Source organism: Mirounga leonina, unplaced genomic scaffold (assembly GCF_011800145.1).
Source record: "Mirounga leonina isolate KUSES-001 unplaced genomic scaffold, KU_Mleo_1.0 Mir_357, whole genome shotgun sequence".
Lineage (NCBI taxonomy): Eukaryota > Metazoa > Chordata > Mammalia > Carnivora > Phocidae > Mirounga > Mirounga leonina.
The window spans coordinates 5,494,083-5,513,396 of record NW_023270702.1 but is presented as its reverse complement, the minus strand read 5'-3'; the positions used below and the strand labels follow the sequence as shown (position 1 = coordinate 5,513,396).

The window sequence follows — 19,314 nt, the reverse complement described above, 5'->3', positions numbered from 1 at the left end:
TCTCTACTGGATGTATTATGTGTACAAGCAGTTTTTATAAAAAGACGGAGGGAACTCATTTCCAATTTTCAGGAAAAACTGCAAAGTCATCATCTGAATCTTGTGATCTCTGGCACCTATATTCATGACAAGATGAAAGTTATCTTGCCTCAGCATGTGTTATTCTACATATCCACCCTACTCTCCACAGCCCACCATTTAATTAATTACTCCTTACCACAGGAATGTTCGTGGCTGAATAACAAACTAACCATAGTTGCCCTCCCGCTTGACCTACAGAGGTTGGAACTTGGCTATGATCCATCATAGCCCTATCTGTTTTGCATCTGAGTTTTTACTGTATACATTCTTTTCAGAGCATAGTATACTGTGTGTAATATGGCCAGTGGTGGAGATACAATATGGGTTTACTGTTTTTGGTTGTCTAGTATAAACATAAGTTGATAAGTGATTGTTGCTGAAATTCTGGTCCCAAATATCACAGATTAAAGGAAAATGTACCACAGGGCTCATTAGAGCTCCTGATACATGATGGTATTAGATGATGGAATTTTATCAGAAGAGGCTTATCCTCTAATATGAGTCAGTATGCTTTTTTCTATTAGAATAAGAACTGTTTTTAAAAAAAAAACTTTTCTGTCATGTCTAAAAATGTTTTCTCCTATTTTCTTAATGTCAACTTCAAAAAAACATTCCACATAGCATTCCTAAGAGGGCTTGTTTGAAAGTATAAGCTGTTGTTAAACCTAATCTGTAAATCTAGAGGAAGATCCCAATTGCCATGTGGATAAACACTATCAACTATCATAAATTAAAAATTAAATAGATTAGTATGAAGGAAAACTTCTAAACCAAGAGTCCATCATGAGTTTTAGAAAGTCTTTGAACTAATTAACATTACCTGTAACATGTGTCATTTTTTGAAAGAGAATAGATCCATAGCTTTCATATAATTGCTATAAGCATATGTAACTCAGTAAACAGTAGAGTTACTAGTATACATTACTGCTCTATTATAAACAGTTCATCATAAACACTGTAAACCCTACCTTACATTCCATTTGAGGACAAACATGCTATTTAAGTTTAAATCTGTACAATTGTGACATGTTATAAATGGCTCTCCTATTAATGGATCAATAGGGGAAAGAGGAAGAGAGGAAAGAAGGAAACTAGCTTATAGTATTTACTATGAATCAAGCACTTATACATAGGATATCTACTTTAATCCTCCCAACAACACCATAAATATACTATTCAAGTGTATTATTATTACATATTTAACAGGTGCGGACACTAAGGCCAAAAAAGCTAAGTGATTTACCCAAGATCCCATAGCTAACCAGTGGCAGAACCCTGACTCAAACTCAGTGCTAACTACAAAGTTCCTATACTTTTCTCCATACCACCGAGTCTATATGAATGAAATAGTGAATTATCTCACATTCTTGACTAGTAACAACAAATTATATAGAAAATTATTTGTGTTATCACCCTGCTAGCTAGGTCAGGAATTCTCTCATCCCTCCTACCCACCTGTCTTAATTCAGATCACCAGTACCTCATGCCTGACTTACCACAACTTCCAGGGTCCCTGCCTGCAATCCCCTTTCCCCCGCCCCCAGTTTTACCCCATAATTAAGGTGAGCTTTTTGAAATATAAATCAGATCATTGTCAAAATGCCTCTGTGACTTTCTGTTGCCTTCAAAATAAAATTCAAATCCTACTCACCATCTGTAAGGCCCTTCATGATCTGGACTCTGCTTTGTTTTCCAAGTTCATCCCTCACTGCTCTTCCCTCAGCCTCTTAGATTCCAGTCACAATTAACTACTTGTTGTTCCTATATACTGCCTTTTTGTACTTCTCTCTGTTTGGAGCATTCTTCCCACTTCTGTTCACCTGGGAAAATCCCATTTGTCTTAAAACACTGTTTATATAAGGAATTCTTTCTTAACTCATCAAGTCTGGGACTAAGTACCTTTCCCAAGTGCTCATAAGATATCTTTTAGTTTTATAATGACATTGGGACCACTATCATTTATAGAATTTCTGTGTGCATTAGATAAAGACCCACCCTTCCTTTAGTGGAACACAGCACCATGTAAGGGCACAAAGTTTGGAAAGGAGAGGATGGGCTACATTTCATGCTCCACTTACCCCTTTTCCAGGTTCTCTTATGCAATGCACAATTTATACAACCATAAATCATGGCTCGTATAGCATTTATCAAATGTATTTTAATTGCCTCTTCACTTCTCTGCATCTCCAACTAAACTCCAAGCTCATTGAGGACAAGGATTATATTATATTCATTGTTGTACCCCTGGCTCCTGGCATCATGCCTTTGAAGTAGAAAGCACTCAATAAATATTTGATGTTTGCATTAATGACTAAGTTAATGAATGAACACATGAAAAATAATAGTTTGCTGTAGGCTGCACATTTGCAGAAATTAGTGAAAGAGGAAAGCAAAAGAAAAAATACTAATATCAGCCACTAGTTTAATTCAAGACAACAAACATTAAATGCTTACATGATGGAAACTATTATGAGGAAACAGAAAGGAGAAAGACATAGTCCCTTGCCCTCAAAAAACTTACAATCTAGTTAGGAAGATACAACCAATTAAAACTCAAAGCAGAATATAATATGTGCTGTGTGAAATTTATAATTAAAGTTCTAGAAAATCAGCAAGAAGGAAGAAATTTCTTCCAGTTAAATGAAGAGTTCCCAAAGCTTCATGGGAGAAGATAACAGACCTTGAATTATGAGTAGAATTTCAGTAAGGAAATTTATTGGGAGGAGAGCCATAGTCAGGAAGGAACATTCCAGGCAAAGGAATTAGCACATGCTGATTGGAAAGCACAGAGCTTCTTTGAAGAACATTTTAGCCACAGACAAGCTGGAAAGCGAGGAGAAGAGTCTGGAAATAGATGGCCTTGAATGCTATACTGAGGAGTTTACAGTAGCAGTGGGGCACTATTAAAGGTTTTTAAGAAGGAAAGTGATACTAACAGCTGCATTTTAGAAAGTCATTGGCAAAATACTTTTAGTGTTTTCCCTCTCCTTTGCCCTTGATCCCAATAAAATAGAAATTTTTAAACACCAAAAACCAGAGACCAGTTAAAGAATTTCACTCTCTCTATATTCCCAGGCTGTTCCAATGCTAGGTTCTTCCCAGATTCTACTTTTATGCTGATCTTATCTCAAGTTTGCAATCTCCCGCTGTCTAAATAGTTTCTAAGCCCTCATTTAGCAAAGCTCTCATGGCTGTGGAGAAAAGGAAACAGGAGTTTGTCTGAGACTGATAGCCAAAGCCCTGCAACTTTCAAAAGGACATTGGGGAAATGGCCTCACTGCTTTTATTATATGATTCAAAGCATCTGGTAACATTCTGTCACTATCTTCTCTTACTTTATTTAGGACATTAAGAGACAATCTTCTCATTAATCTTTAATTTATATGTAAATAAATGCATGTATTTATATAAAGAATGAGCAAGCATAAATCTAAAATGAAGAATTTCTTTTGTCCTTAAAATGCAAAGAAATTTTAGACTTAATATTATCAAAATGAAATTTTCAGTAAGGACTTTTGGGTACTATATGTTGTCCTTCCTGACTATAGAGAAGCAAGCTATTCCTTGGACAGGATCCACAGATCTTGAGTCACCTTGCCTAAGGGTAATCCCCCTTAGGCAGAAAACTCTACACAATAGTGTTAGGGGTCTCAGGATTTCCTGAGGGCCTCCATATTGTTCTGGGTAGGCAGCAGAGTGCCAGGCAAATGGAAAAGGAAAAACTAAAAGCACAAGAACCATTTAGGAACTAATCCAAGAGTAATTAGGATCTAAAATGGAGTAGGTGCAGAGGAATGAAAAAGAAGGAATGAATCCAAGACAGTCACAGAGAGAACTGACATAGCTTTGTGCCTAAATGAACATGGAGCCAAAGTCAAAAGTCAAAACTATGCCTTGGCTAATGGAATTTAAATTAAAAAAATTTTTTTAAGTCAAAGATAACCTTAAAATTTCCAGATTGGGTTTTTGGAGAGGTTGCTGATACCTTTAGGAAAGTAGATTTGGGGGGGCATCTGGGTGGCTCAGTCATTAAGTGTCTGCCTTTGGCTCAGGTCATGATCCCAGGGTCCTGGGATCGAGTCCTGCATTGGGCTCCCTGCTCCACGGGAAGCCTGCTTCTCCCTCTCCCACTCCCCCTGCTTGTGTTCTCTCTCTCTGTCAAATAAATAAATAAAATCTTTAAAAAAAAAAAAGGATAGTAGATTTGAAGGGACTGTGATGAATTTTGGACATACTGAGTTTGAAGTGCTAATGGGACATGAGTATAAAAACATCAATTAAGGATTTAGAGGTTCAGACTAGAATTCGGTGAGTTAAAACAAGATGTGTATACACATAGAATCCTTCCACTTATGAAATAAGCACTTGGTATTGTACAATACAGAAAAATAGGGTTTTCTTTCTTATAATTAAATTTAATAGCTTATAAATGCATTATTCCAGAATGGAAGACAAATTCCAGGTGATGGGATCAACAACAGATTGCCAAATAACCATTAAAAGATATAACTTAAATTTGTTTCAGGAACTTGTAAAAATCCATTGTCTCCATTATAAACCAGCTATAAATTTTTTTTTTAAAAAGTTGCTTTAGGGCACATGATTGGTAGAAGAAATCAACAAAGAAAACAAGAGATCAAAGGAAAGTGGAAGAGGAAGGAAGGAAAACACCATTTTGACATATGAGGGGGGAAAATTCTGTTATTGGGATTTCAACAAAGCAAATAATGAAATAGAAGTTGCACTGACTTATAGTATGCTGAGATATCATGGGCCTTCAGAAACTTTTTTTAAAAGATTTGTTTATTTATTTTAGAGAAAGAGCAAGAGCAGGGGAGGGGCAAAGGGAGAGGGAGAGAGAGAGAATCTCAAGCAGACTACCCGCTAAGCACAGAGCCCAACACGGGGCTTTATCTCACTGCCCTGAGATCATGACCTGAGCTAAGAGTTTTGAAAAGAGGAAAGTATAATCAAATGTGTCAGATGATGCTGATGGGTCAAGTTAGATTCAAATTGAGTCTTAAAAGTTGGATTTGGCAGTGTGACAAAGTGGAGATTATTGCTGACCTTTTTAAGAGTATTTTAGGGGAGTGATGGAGACAAAAGTCTGATTGGAGTAGATGCAAGAGAGAATAGGCTTTCTGCAAAGAAATGAAGAGATAGAACAAATATATAGATTACAGGAGACTTAAAAGCCATCCTTCAGTCACAATGTATGAACCTTGTTTGGATCCTGATGCAAATAAACATTGTAAATATAGATAAGTGGGTGATAGATGGATAGATGGGTGGATGAATGGATGAAAAGATGACATTTATGAAGTAATTGGAAATTTGAACACTTACTAAATAATTATATTAAAGGATTATTGTTAATATTTTCTAGGTGTGATAATGATACTGTGGTTATATTTTTTTAAGGATTTTTATTTCAAAGATACATATTTATGTACTAAATGATATATGAGATTAACATCAAAATAATGGATGTGGTCAAGAGAAGTGGGTGGAAGGAACAAATGAAATAAAATGAAATAAATTGTCTGAATTGTAATTATTGAAACTGGGTTTTGGGTACCTAGGGGCTCATTATACCATTCTTGTCTATTTTTATATATATTTTTGACATTTTTCTTAATAAAAAAGGTAGAGAGAGAGAATGGGAAGAGATGAGATGGAGACAGAAACTATATAGGCAATAGAAAATTAAAACAAGAAAACTACAACTACTTAGGAAAAAAACTACAATTATTTATATATCCCCTTATATAACACAAACTATTAAAAATGCTTTTTTAAGATACAATCTTTACACTACCAAATTTCCTAGCCTCAGAGACTAATGTACAACACAGTATGGATTGTGAATATCCCAGATACCATTAAGATAGCTATCCTTAAAAAATAAACATGGATTTAATAAATTTAATTAATTTAATTTGATAAATCCTAGACCATATAATGATTGTTTATGTACATGCGCCCATTTTTTTCTTATTGCATAATTAACCATTTTACAGTATATAACATTCTACATTAATACCCTGGAATTAACGGTTCTGCTCCTTACCTGTCACTAGTGCCTATGGTAAGGTGTAAGATGATTGTTGACATTATGTTCACCTACTTGGTTTTGCCATGCTGTGGACTTTACTTCTGTGAGTCAAATAAGAGTGTAAGGTAGCCACTGCCTAATTGTTATTAGATGCTATTACTGTGAAAACCAGTTTTACACCTTACGTAGTATTGGATACATACTTAGAAGTGGGATTGCTGGATCATATGGTAGTTCTATTTTTAGTTTTTTAAGGAACCTCCACACTGTTTTCCATACGGCCAAACCAATATACATTCCTACTAAAAGCATACAAGAGTTCCCTTAAGTAGTTTATTTAAGAAAGTAAACTTCTGTAGTACTTTTAGGAAAATAAACGTTAGTGTGTTAATTATAAAATATCTAAATACAGAAGACTAGCAGAAGGCAGAGCACTTTTCTCAGTTACGGAAGGAACATAACAAGGATTAAAACAAAAATGACATTTCAAAATTATACTGGACTATATAATCAAGGGAAAAGATCAGTGACATATTAGGTAAATCATTCCTACCTTTTCCTAGTACTCCTTGCCATAGCTCTCATGTTTCTGAGAGCACTGAGATGACCCCTTCAAATTATCAAGACCTCAAAATTTATTAATGACCTGAGAATTTCTTAAATAATCAGGACAAGACAGCACTTGGGTTATTTTTAACCAAAGGCCACACTGTACTCTAGATGTAGAAATCATCCCATATTCTGTTTCTTATCTTATCTCATCTCACACTTACTGAGTTGAGTTGTCCAGCCAAACTTAGAAATAGGTGCATAATTTCTGTGAAGTATCAGTCCAGCCCCAACCACACAGTGCCAGAAATATTAAATGGACACCATATTTTCAGAATCACAGGAGGTCAAGAGGATACATAGGACTAATATGGCATCAGCCTCACATCCATAAAACTAAGAAAATGAAATTCCTACAACTATTCATTACAGGATAATTTGCCAGTTCCCTTATTCAGTTCTGTGTCCAACTAAAAGTAATATTTCCGTATCCCAAATTTAGGGAGGGAAAGGAATGGACAAATAAAATGGAAGAGAGAAAAGGACCTCCGTTTGAACTTCACTAGAGTGTTAGTCAATTAATGGCAATTGTCCAGTTCCCAATACAAACTTTAAACTTACAAGGCCAAAGTTTCCCATCAAGAAACTTAATTGTCCTGCAATGTGCTCCTTTCAGAATATTGCAGAAGCCAAATTTTCTTAGCTGCCTATGGGTTCTACCCAAGCCTGTGACCTAAGACACCTGGTGAGAAAAAACATGATCCTGTTCTCTGCTTCTCTTAAATCTTACCCATATATCCCTTTCCTCCACTCATTCTCCTCCTATCACAGATCTTGACTTCCACTGGACAAACGTGCCAGCCTCTTAATCCAAGCTGAGATGAAAGACAGAGAAAACAAAATGGAGTGCGACCCACAAGAGCCTGCCACTTTCAGACAGTGCCTACCTAAGCCCTAGAAATGAAAAGCACCACCAGATTTTACTAACCAGAGGAATGACAAAAATGCAAGAGCTTTGCCTTTTCCACATGAAAGTACTTCCCACAAGAAATGCAGCTGCCCCTGCCATCTTGAGTCCCCAAATCCTATCCCAGCAAATACTAGATCCTGCCAGCTCCACATGGGATGTTGACCTATAGATCTCAGCTGGTTGTGCAGTTGGAAGAACCCCATTCTCTCCATGTGGGACTTGGTCTCACAAATTCCAGCCCTACAAACATGACAGCCTTTTTAGTGCGAAGTGACTTGCTCTCCACACAGGACTATACCTATTAAAATTGCAGTTTGAGATCTCAGACAAACCTGACCAACAAATAAATCCCATTATCTAGTAAAATTATTTCAATGCTGGCTACACAACAGAATCATCTAGGAGCCCTCAAAACAAACAAGCAAATAAAAAACCTGATGTGGGAGCTATATCCCCCCCCCAAATTCTACTTATTACTCATCTCCAGTGGGTCTGGGTATCACTGTTTAATAAAAGCACCGAGATGAGTCTGACGGCTCCATAACCACTGGTCCAATATGACATCCTGCCACTTCTGCCAAGGATATTGCTCAGTGAGTCTAGGTTTGTGAATTCTGTTTGAAGTCAGGCCTCTCCCAAAGCTGCAGCTGCAGGCTACTCTAGATCCTTAATCACTAAAGTCTAGTACCCTGTATGTTAACACCCTAAAGCTGCCAAAGCCAGATGAAGAGTAAAAGATGGGTGAAACCCTGAACTCTACGTGCCTGGTTCTCCTCTTTTCCACCACCTGTCTTCTCCGTGAGTGACATGGCTTTTTTCACACAGTGGAAACCACCCCTGGACATTCACAGCCCTTTCCTTCCTCCCTAACCCGTCAAGACTATAGCCACAGAGAACACTATCCAGTGCACAATTGTGGCCATCACATCTGGCTTCCCATTCCCTTCAGGCATCAATAAAAGAGGGATGGGGATGGGGGAACAGCTCCCTTAAGCCCTGTTATATTCAGAGGTACCCTGAACTTCTACTTGTGTAATCGCCCTACTACTTGATGTTGTTTGTTACTATCTCCTCCACTGATCTATAAGCACTGCAAAAACTGAAACAGTGCCTGGTTCTCAGTAGGCGCTCACTAAAATGTTTGATGGATGAATTAATGAATGAAGAGGAACCGCTGCCATGGTAGGAGTGGAAAAGATGCAGTCATGCCTTCACTGTTAGGCCCACTGTTTAACACGGGTAATTGCAGCCACAAGCAGAGCAGAACTCACAATCCTAACCTGAAAACTCAACATTGGCACTTTTTCTTTACTTAAGCACAACCTTGCTTTCAAGGCACCAAAACATTTGCCATCTCCTTGTATTCTGCTTCTACTTTTCTTCTTAGACCTCCCACACAGCAACACCCTCATTGTTCCAAAGTGCTCTGTTCTGTCTGCTTTGCCTTTACCATTTCCAGCTCAACGGCAGCCTAGTTGTTATGTCCCTCCTTAAAATAACCATGGGAACTCTTTCTAGCTCTACAGCATAGTTTCAGAGAGATTAAGTTAAATGTACAGTAGTAAGTCCTTCCTTTCTTGCTTTCTGACTTCTACGTGTTTTGAAAGTACTGAATGCTAAGACTGCTTATCCACAAGATTTTTTTCAATAATGGTATGTTTATCTCAGAGTTCTGGCTTACATGTTAATTGTATTGCTACATGTGGGAGAACGAAGCAAAGATGTTTCAGTAATCATATGGTTCCAGGGACTGTGCTGCCTGCACTTGACTCAGAGCAGATGAATCTAGCACCTCTGCTCTTACAGACCAAGGAATAAGCAAGAACAGCATGAAGACCAGCTCACAGTAGCAGTCTAGCTCACTTGATAACTTCTGAAATACAGATGCACTGTTTTTCTTCAATATTAATTACTATTAAAGATACTTTCAGGTGGCAAAAAGTGTATAGGATCTGAAATGTTAATAGCCATTGAATCTATTGAGGCACTGCAGAGAATGATGGAAAAAATCAGTGGCATCAGCAGTATTAAGATCCATTTCTGTGAGTAGTTTTGAAGATTGTTAAAGCGATATCTATTCCACCTACTTACTGATACCTTTATCTTGTTGGCTGTAGGTGGTATGTTTCAAAATATTGTACTCGGACTACCTGCTGTAGAATCATCTAGTGGTGTTTGTTTAAAACAACCACCACCACCGCAACAAAAACACATTCTTGAGCCCCAGATCAATAAAGCAGAATCCTTGGGGTTGAGGCCTTGAACTTATCCTGACCAAAACATTCAGCCTTTGAACGATAAAGTCTAGATTGCTTGCTTGAGACTTCACCAACTGTTAAGCTTCAAATACTCCCAATAGCACTGTCAGCAGGTATTCTTTTTTCTTGAGGGATCTGAGATCAGGTTATGACAAAGTAATTGAAAAGAACATGAAGGCATAAGTACCCAAGGAGGAGGAAGAGAATACCACCAAGGGGAGGGAATGGAAACAGAAAGCCAGAGTCCAAGAAAACCCTTCTTTCCTTCATCCTTTGCCCAGGTTATATGTCCTATGTCTTGGTGTAGTTCAGTCCAACAAGCATATATTGAGCCCCTGCCATGTGCCAGGCACTAGGGATAAAAAGAAACAGAGCAGGCTCACTGTCCTGGGGGAGTTTACAGTTTGGTAGAAGAAGCAGGCTCTTAAATGAGCAATTTAAATAAACATGGTAGGCAAAAGACAGAGATTTGCCCAAGGAATTTTAGGGACTAAGAAGAGGGGTTTGTAATGGAGACTTAGCATGTAGAGAAGAAATTGCCTGAGTGGGGAAATAAGTAGAAATTAGGCAGATGGGGGTGGGGGTGGGGGTTTTGATGAGGAACTAAAGGGAATCCAGGAACTGGCAGGAAATGGTGCATGTTCCCAACAAAGGGCAACCTGCACAACCAAAATGCTCTGAATCCTAAAGTGATCTCATTTCTATCGGGATTGACAAGCAGTTCAGGACTGCTTTATCATAAGGTCAAAGGAATGGAGAAAGATAACCAGTGATCCTGGATAGGCAGACATGGGCCAAGTCAGAAGGTGTATGTATGTCTTCTTAACTTTTCAAGTCCTATTTTGCTAGCCATCTAGAAGACCTCTTAGATCAATCCTTCAAATTCATTCCAAGTTTATGGTCTCAAACTGTTGATTGAAGTTGCTCCAGAAACACATTACAAGTTTATGGGCCCTCTCTGGGACATTATACAAGAATTGAAATAACTAATAAATGGACAGTAATATCAAAAATTACTCAATATAGGGGCACCTGGGTGGCTCAGTTGGTTGGGCATCTGCCTTCAGCTCCGGTCATGATCCTGGAGTCCTGGGATCGAGCCCCGCATCGGGTTCCCTGCTCAGGGGAGAGCCTGCTTCTCCCTCTCCCTCTGCTGCTCCCCCTGCTTGTGCTCTCTGTCAAATAAATCTTTAAAACAAAAATTGTTCAATATAGATTTGAGAATGTTTTAACTATCACTGGAAGGATACATGAAAAACAGTAATATTAATGACCTCTGGAGAGGGAAACTGAGAAGAGAGGTAGGAGGAATTTACATCTCATGGTATACCTTTTGTACTGTTTGAATAATTACCATGTATATTTATTGCCTAATCCAACAAGTTTAAAAGAGAAGTAGGGGCGCCTGGGTGGCTCAGTTGGTTGAGCGACTGCCTTCGACTCCGGTCATGATCCTGGAGTCCCTGGATAGAGTCCCGCATCGGGCTCCCTGCTCGGCAGGGAGTCTGCTTCATCCTCTGACCCTATTCCCTCTCATGTGTTCTCTCTCAAATAAATAAATAAAAATCTTAAAAAAAAAAAAAAAAGAGAAGTAAAGAGACACATTTATTCCATAGCATAAAGAAGCTGTCAACATGTTAAATGGTGATTTGATTTCTATTGAAAACCCAATTAATGATTCATTGATACAACAGTGACAGTAATAGTATTATTAAAGTAGTTTTGTCCTTCACAGCTTGGGGAAAAAAATGGGATTGGAGAAATACAGATTTTATATATCCTCTATAAATTTGGACTTTTTTTTCTTTTCAGTTTGCAGCTCATCTTGTGAAGATGAAATATCCAAGAATCTGCATTCTAGACGGTGGCATTAATAAGATCAAGCCAACAGGTCTCCTCACCATCCCATCTCCTCAAATATGAAGAACCAAGACTGTGACTGTGAAAAGGACAGAGTGATATCAGCCCCCAACAGCCTACCTCTTCACAGCCTCACCACTCTGAGACAGAGCTAGACTTCCAGATTGTTGCATTTTCATAAAGTTTTGTCATGAAACATTTTTTTTAAATCTCATAACCCACATGTTCAACCATCCAGCCAACAAACTTGACTGTACATGTATTGCTGAAAGAATTTCCATAACAGTGAAATCCGATCATGTATTTTTACCACAGTGCAACACAAAGCCAGAGGAATTCAGCTGACAAGGCAGATTTAGCACAAAGCCAGAGGAATTCAGCTGACAAGGCAGATTTAGCATTATCAAGAAATCTCAATTGCACTGAGAAAGCTGTCTCCCATTGCACTGAACAGACAGTCCTAACAAAGGTATTATTTAGAAACATAGACTGAATGGGGGTTGAAATCATCTTTCTATGATAGTGAAAATCAAAAAGCTATTCTCAATATATTCCTTGTAAGTAAATGCTATATTTGGCAACTTATTTTGGCCCAGACAGATCATGTGCATGCGTGTGTGCGTGTGTATGTGTGTGTGGTTTGTTTAGGAGAAGAATTTAGCCCACTGAAAAAAGTAATAAATAATTTACTTCCAGAAAAATGAAAGTCAGAAACCATTCACATTAGATAGAACATTTGTTAAGCTCCTATGTCAGAGAAACCCAAAATAGGACTGACTTAAACAAACTAGAACTGTATTTCTCACATAAAAGTCTGCATAATGAGTCTAGGGCTAGTATACTGATTTCATAATCATCAAGAACTGAGGTATCTTCACATTGCTTTATTACCCTCAATACATGGTTTCTATCTCATGGATCAAGATGGCTGCTCAGCTCATACCATCATATATTCCATGAAGGGAATGAAGGAGGAGGGGGTGTTGGGGGGGAAGGAAAGAAATCGGGAATGGAGCAAATAAGAAAGAGAAGGAAGAGAATGCTTTTTCTCTTTAAGGGCACAAACCAGAAGATGCACATATTACTTCTGCTTATATACCATCAGCCAGAACTTAGACATGTGACTACACCTAGCTATAAGGAAAACTGGGAATATAATCTTTGGCTGGGAGGTCATTTACCCAGGTAAAAAATTTTATTATTATTTTTTAAAGTTTTAATTATTTAAAAAATTCATTAAACATTATTATTAAAATTTATTATTACTGTGTGGGAAGAGAACATATATTGAAAGATAACTAGCAACCTCTGCCACATTATTCTAAAAATTAAGTACTGTACGTCATTGAATCTCACACATATCACAATTTTATGAACCATAAAGAAAAAAAATGCAACCAAATCAACTGGACATACCATCAATTATAAGACGCATTCCCATTTCAGAAATGTACGGATCTTAGAATTATTGAACTATAGTTCCTTTCTTGACGATCTTCAATTTTAACTAAACAGTGTTGTTGTTTTTCATCTTTAACTTATATTCCTCTTCAGTGTTAGGAACTACCTAGGTGTAGAACATTTCCATAAGAGCCTCAGTTCAACTCTCTGGCTCTGGTTTTATTGTTGCTATTTGTTTTGGTTTTTTGCATCTACTTTTTTATTGAGATACAATTTACATACCATAAAATTCATCCTTTTAAAACATACAATTCAGTGGTTTTTAGTATATTCAGAAAATAGTGCAATCATCACTACTGTCTAATTCCGGAACATTTTTATTCTCCAAAAAAGAATCCTGTAACTATTAGCGGTCATTCCCCATTAATCCCTCACAAGGTCTTTGATTTAATGTTTATATATGATGTGAGATACGTATGCAACCTCATTCTTGCATGTTAGATTGCAAGCTGTCCCAGAGGCTGTGTCATTTTATTTGTTTTGCTTAATTGAATTATATTTAGTCATTCACCAAATATGTTTTAAATACCTATTAGATGTACGACATTGACATAACTAGTGATTATATCATTCTGTGACCCCTACATCATATACAAAGAAAAAATGTTTGAGAATAATAAAATTTTACCACCGTTTCCCTAATAGTATTTTGAGGTCATCATCTGTCATGGTAAGAGAAATATTATTAAGTCCTCCTGTTCTTTCCTTCAACCTTTGGTGATTTATCTGACTTCATAGTTCTAACGTGGTACTGATGATCACTTGGAAGGAGTGGTTCCGAGTTCTAAGTTTGCCTTACTGAGAAAGCAGAGAAGGATGAGGGGTGGGGATATGATTTGAATGAATTGGGAGGGTAGTAGGGGAAGATGAAGACCTGGGTATTGAGGAGAGCTGTGTGAGAAGGATATTGAGGAGAGCTGTGTGAGAAGATAATAGTAACCAACCAATCACAATTTTGCATTTGATCTTTCTTAAAACTTGATACATTTAGGCTTACTTTTTTAAATGAGTTTTTTAACCATTCAAATTATAATATTTAACATTCTCAACAGTAAAATAAGAAAGAGCATGCAATCACTGCCATGTTTACATTCTGGACATGATATTTGGTGGCAGATAGTTTCAACAAAGTTGATATCAGCTATTTGTTGCCCTAAACCTATATGACCCATGACTATAGAAGTCCTTGGGAATATATCATTGACTCCTACATTGTCGCTATCAGCACTGTTTGTTTCTGGCGTCAGCAGTCTCTTTCCCCCTGTCTGGATTGCCCATACTACCACCACCAGCCCCACAGATGCACACACACACACACACACACACATCCTTTAAACTCCACCAGTAGCATCTCCAGTCATTTCAGTCTTCCCCATGCTGCATTAAAAGCCTCAACTACCATATATTGCATTATTTGTTTCAGAGGTACAGATCTTAGATTCAACAGTCTTGCACAATTCACAGCGCTTACCAGAGCACATACCCTCCCCAGTGTCTATCACCCAGTCACCCCATCCCTCCCACCCCACCCCCCACTCCAGCAACCCTCAGTTTGTTTCCTGCAATTAAGAATTCCTCATATCAGTGAGATATGATACATGTCTTTCTCTGTTTGACTTATTTCACTCGGCATAATACCCTCCAGTTCCATCCACGTCGTTGCAAATGGCAAGATCCCATTCCTTTTGATGGCTGCATAATATTCCATTGTATATATATACCACATCTTTTTTATCCATTCATCTGTTAAGACGATGGACTCTGAAAAACAAACTGAGGGTTCTAGAGGGGAGGGGGTGGGAAGATGGGTTAGCTTGGTGATGGGTATTGAGGAGGGCACATTCTGCATGGAGCACTGGGTGTTATGCACAAACAATGAATCATGGAACACTTCATCTAAAACTAATGATGTAATGTATGGGGATTAACATAATAAAAAAAAATAAATAAAAAAAAATGAATTCTTACAGAAGATGCTACAATCTCTACATATAACAGATAAAAATAGTGTCTCATTACTATAAATGTGTTTTAGACACACATCTTTACATTAATTTGTCAATAGTAAATAAAATAATAATATATAAATAGTAATAAATAAATAAAATAATAAATAAATAAATGTAAATTAAAAAAAAAAAGCCTCAACTACCAAAGCATTCCATTCATACTTCTAATAATAGACTTACTACATCATTTTGCAATTATCTGTTCACATTAGGGACCCATATTAAAATATGAGCCCCTTGAGGTCAAAGACCATAATTTATACTTCTTTTTGTATTCAACAACCTACTACACTGGAGATGCTTGTTAAGTGTAAAATTGAATTTTATCTCTAACTTAGGGATTTTAGAATCTATATGGATAGGAAAAAACCAGGTAATTTTTTCAAATGCCAATTTATCTGGTACGTGGTGATATATAAATAAATAGAAATCGTAATTCACTGAGTGAAGGCAGTATCTCTAATATTCTACCTAGCTCTAAAATTCTATAATTTGATAAGTTGGAACAAATAACTTCCAACAACAGAGTAAACTAAGCTAGTTGCATTCCCTTTCCAAAGCATAAAAAATGCTAATTAAAAAGAATATTAAAGGGGCGCCTGGGTGGCTCAGTCATTGAGCGTCTGCCTTCGGCTCAGGTCATGGTCCCAGGGTCCTGGGATCGAGCCCCACATCGGGCTCCCTGCTCCGCAGGAAGCCTGCTTCTCCCTCTCCCTCTCCCCCTGCTTGTGTTCCCTCTCTCGCTGTGTCTCTCTCTCTGTCAAATAAATAAAATCTTAAAAATATATATATATATTAAAAATGTCTTCATACTTAACCAAGTTTGAAGGAAATAAACAAATTCCTTGATGTCAGATCTGAAGAGGAACTGAAACACTGTCAGGCGCATGCGCTATCAGCTATCAGTACAGGCCTTGGGAACGGTGGTTTTAACATGCACATAGGGTTAAAAGACACACATGAGCATTATTAGGATTATTAGGATAGTGGCACTAATAATTTAGAAGTATTAAATTATTTTATCATTCCCACAATTCTTTGTCCTAAAGAATAAATTGCTTTTGTAATAATTTACTTGAAATAATATATTTTTGAATAAAATGCCTGTCTCTGCAAAAAAAAAAAAAAAAGACACAGCCTTGGGCCTTCTGGTAGGGAGTTCATATCGACTACTTTACATAGTGACAGTCTCAAAGAACTCTCTGCTCCACGAAGTGACGAGAAATAACCCCACCAAATCAAGGAGGGTACAGGGGAGATTGTCCTGGTGTTCTGAGTAAAGAAAGACAAATCTGTTGTAGACAGATGGAGGTGTTCAATGGAAAGGCTGTAATAAGTCCCCAAATCAGAACAGGTTTTAAGACATGTGTTCATCTGACTATTTAAAAATGAGAACAATAAATTAAATCAAACTTCTGGAAAACATAGGTGATGCCGGATCTTTGATTCCTTTTCCAAATAGTTCCATAAAAATACAGCGGACCCTTGAACAACACAGGGGTTAGAGGCACCAACCCCTACACGGTCAAAAATCCTTTTACAGCTTTTGCCTACCTACCATTGACCATAAGCCTTACCAATAACAGTCAAGTAACACGTATTTTGTGTATTATATGTATTAAATTCTGTACTCTTACAATAGAGTAAGCGAGAGAAAAGAAAACGTTAAGGAAATCATAAGGAAGAGAAAATACATTTACAGTACTGTACTGTATTTATTGAAAAAGATCCACATGTCAGTGGACCTGCACAGTTCAAACCTGTGTTCTTCAAGGGTCAATTGTACTTCTTGATAGATTAATATCAAAAGTATGGTACAGCCTCTCTTATGCAGTAGTTTCATCTGGTAAAACCCATCTCAAGAGACAGGACTGCTGTGAGTGCTGTAGAGTTGGTGGGTGTTGGGCTGCAGGAGAGTCACAAACCGTCCCCTCATGGGTGTACGTGATGGTTCCGTATACGCCTACTGTTAACCAAATAATTCACTTTCCTTGGTAAACATTCATGAAGCCAAAGAGTGGAAACAAAACAAGAATATTTATGATACATTTTTGTTTGGGTGTTCAATCTCAAGACCAAATACCCTTCACAACTACCCCACCTTAGATTTTATGTGGAAAAATAACAGAGAAGTGTCACAAACCTTCAGGGTCTGACACTAGCATTTGCTCATGCACAAACTTTAGGTTTTGTAAACCAGTTTTATCTCATTTAATGTTAGAAATAGTACGCATTATAAATAAGCCATTTTAAAAGTTAGCCATATTTTTTTTAAGTTGTGTGTATTTATATCTTTTCTAATTTTCTTGTTAATGTCTTATGATAGATGCTTGTCACATGAAGACTAAAATTGGATCTTGGCAAATTCAGTATTCTTTAGATAGATTGTGATATTTGTAACTTCTACCATGACTTCCAGGCCTCATGTCTCCTTGGGTTGACATTCCTTAATATTTTTTTCTCCTCCTTTCAGAGGACACATTTTTAGTTTGCATTCTCTACAGCATTGCAATAATACTGTTCTGTTCTAATGCTCACTGTCACCAGTAAACAGTGCGTGGATGAGTACCAAGGCACCATATTGCCAACATTCCTGGATATTATATATTAATCCTCTGGGTGGTGGAGGTTAAAACACTGTCCTGTCTTGGCTTAAGACTAATCTTAGAGCTATAACAAATGCATTTAAAGCATTAGATCAGATTCTAAATATTGCATCCTGCCACTCTAAAAGACAGCTTTTGAAAATATTACTATCTTTATATAGAAATGTGACTTTTTAAAAAACAGTACATGACCTACCATTCTTTTGAAAAACTGTAATAGTGTGATCACTAGGTAAAGCATTAAAACCTGACAATCCATGCATTAATTTTCTCATTAACTCTGGAAATTTATTCTTCTTTCCCATTCTTATTACTTTTTTTTCTCTATTAGCATACTTTTCAATCCTTTAAGGTAGAATAACTTACTATTTTAAGGCTTATAGTGTGCTGGAACTGGCTCCTAGTGGCCTGGGACAGCTGAATATACCCATTTCTTCCCAACTGTATGTTCCATGATCTCACACTGGTAGCTTAAAATTGGCCACACCAGGAGTATTTACACCATAGAAATGGCAAACATCACAAATCATGGCTTTCCTTTTATTCTTTTTTTTTAAGCCAGTTAGTTATATTTATCAGCAAACCATAGGTTTTAACCATCCTATGGTCATTATGTTGTCTATAGATTACAAATCGTGAAAGCAAAAGGAATTTTAAAGATCATCCAATCCAAGCATCATTGTTTCAAACAATAAGAACAGTGAAATGATTTTGTAAAAATCACATAGCCAGTAAAAGACAGATCCAAAATTACAATTCTGCTTTCCTGATTGACTCCTAACCCATTTTTCTGTCCATGATATATAGATAGAGAAGGTAAAAAGACACCAATTTCAACCCATTACACACTCATTACAGATCAACTTTAGGTCAGGGTCTGTGTTAGATGATGCATGGGATACAAAAATGAAAAACTAAAGGTGTCGATTGAACTCACTGTTGAATATATGACATAGAAGTGCCACTTAACTTCAGCTCCTAGCAGATGCCACTCCACTGCCCCATCATATTCACCATTCAAAAGTAAAGACTCCTCCCCCACAAAAAAAAATGTAGTTAAGTATTCGAGCTAAGGGTAGAACCACTGTGAGAAACTCTTGCTATGTATAGTGTTACCTCTTCACCCCTAAGACAACATTACCCAGAAAACATCCCTGGTGGAGAACTACACTGTCTCCGTCTACAGTCAAAGCCTTTATATACAGGGTCAAAGGTCAATCATTGTCTTCTACACCTTAACTAGGGACTAGGTTCAAAGGGTTGGAAAAGTCCTTGTATCAGCCTCCAAGTTGTGTTTGGAAAGCTGAGGAGGGGAACTATTGGGGGAGGGAGAGGAGTAACTAGTTTCTAGGTCTATTATTCATAAAAGAGAAGAAACAGAGGTCATTTAGGTCATTTGCTAACTCAAAAAAATTATTTTTATGCCCTGAGTTAAACTATCCTGATAATTTATTACTTGTCAGAT

The 19,314-nt window shown here is 37.3% G+C and overlaps 1 protein-coding gene across 4 annotated transcripts in view; it reads left to right on the top strand.

The window, feature by feature from the left end:
* The window catches only part of TBCK (TBC1 domain containing kinase), a 227,149-nt gene extending 213,273 nt beyond the window's left edge, over positions 1-13,876 (top strand). For all 4 annotated transcript variants that reach the window (XM_035030232.1, XM_035030235.1, XM_035030233.1 and 1 more), the window contains one exon: positions 11,726-13,876. In XM_035030232.1, coding sequence (XP_034886123.1) covers positions 11,726-11,836 — 111 coding nt within the window. In that variant the 3' untranslated portion in view covers positions 11,837-13,876. The remainder of the gene's footprint in view (positions 1-11,725) is intronic.
* Positions 13,877-19,314: the final 5,438 nt, after the last annotated feature.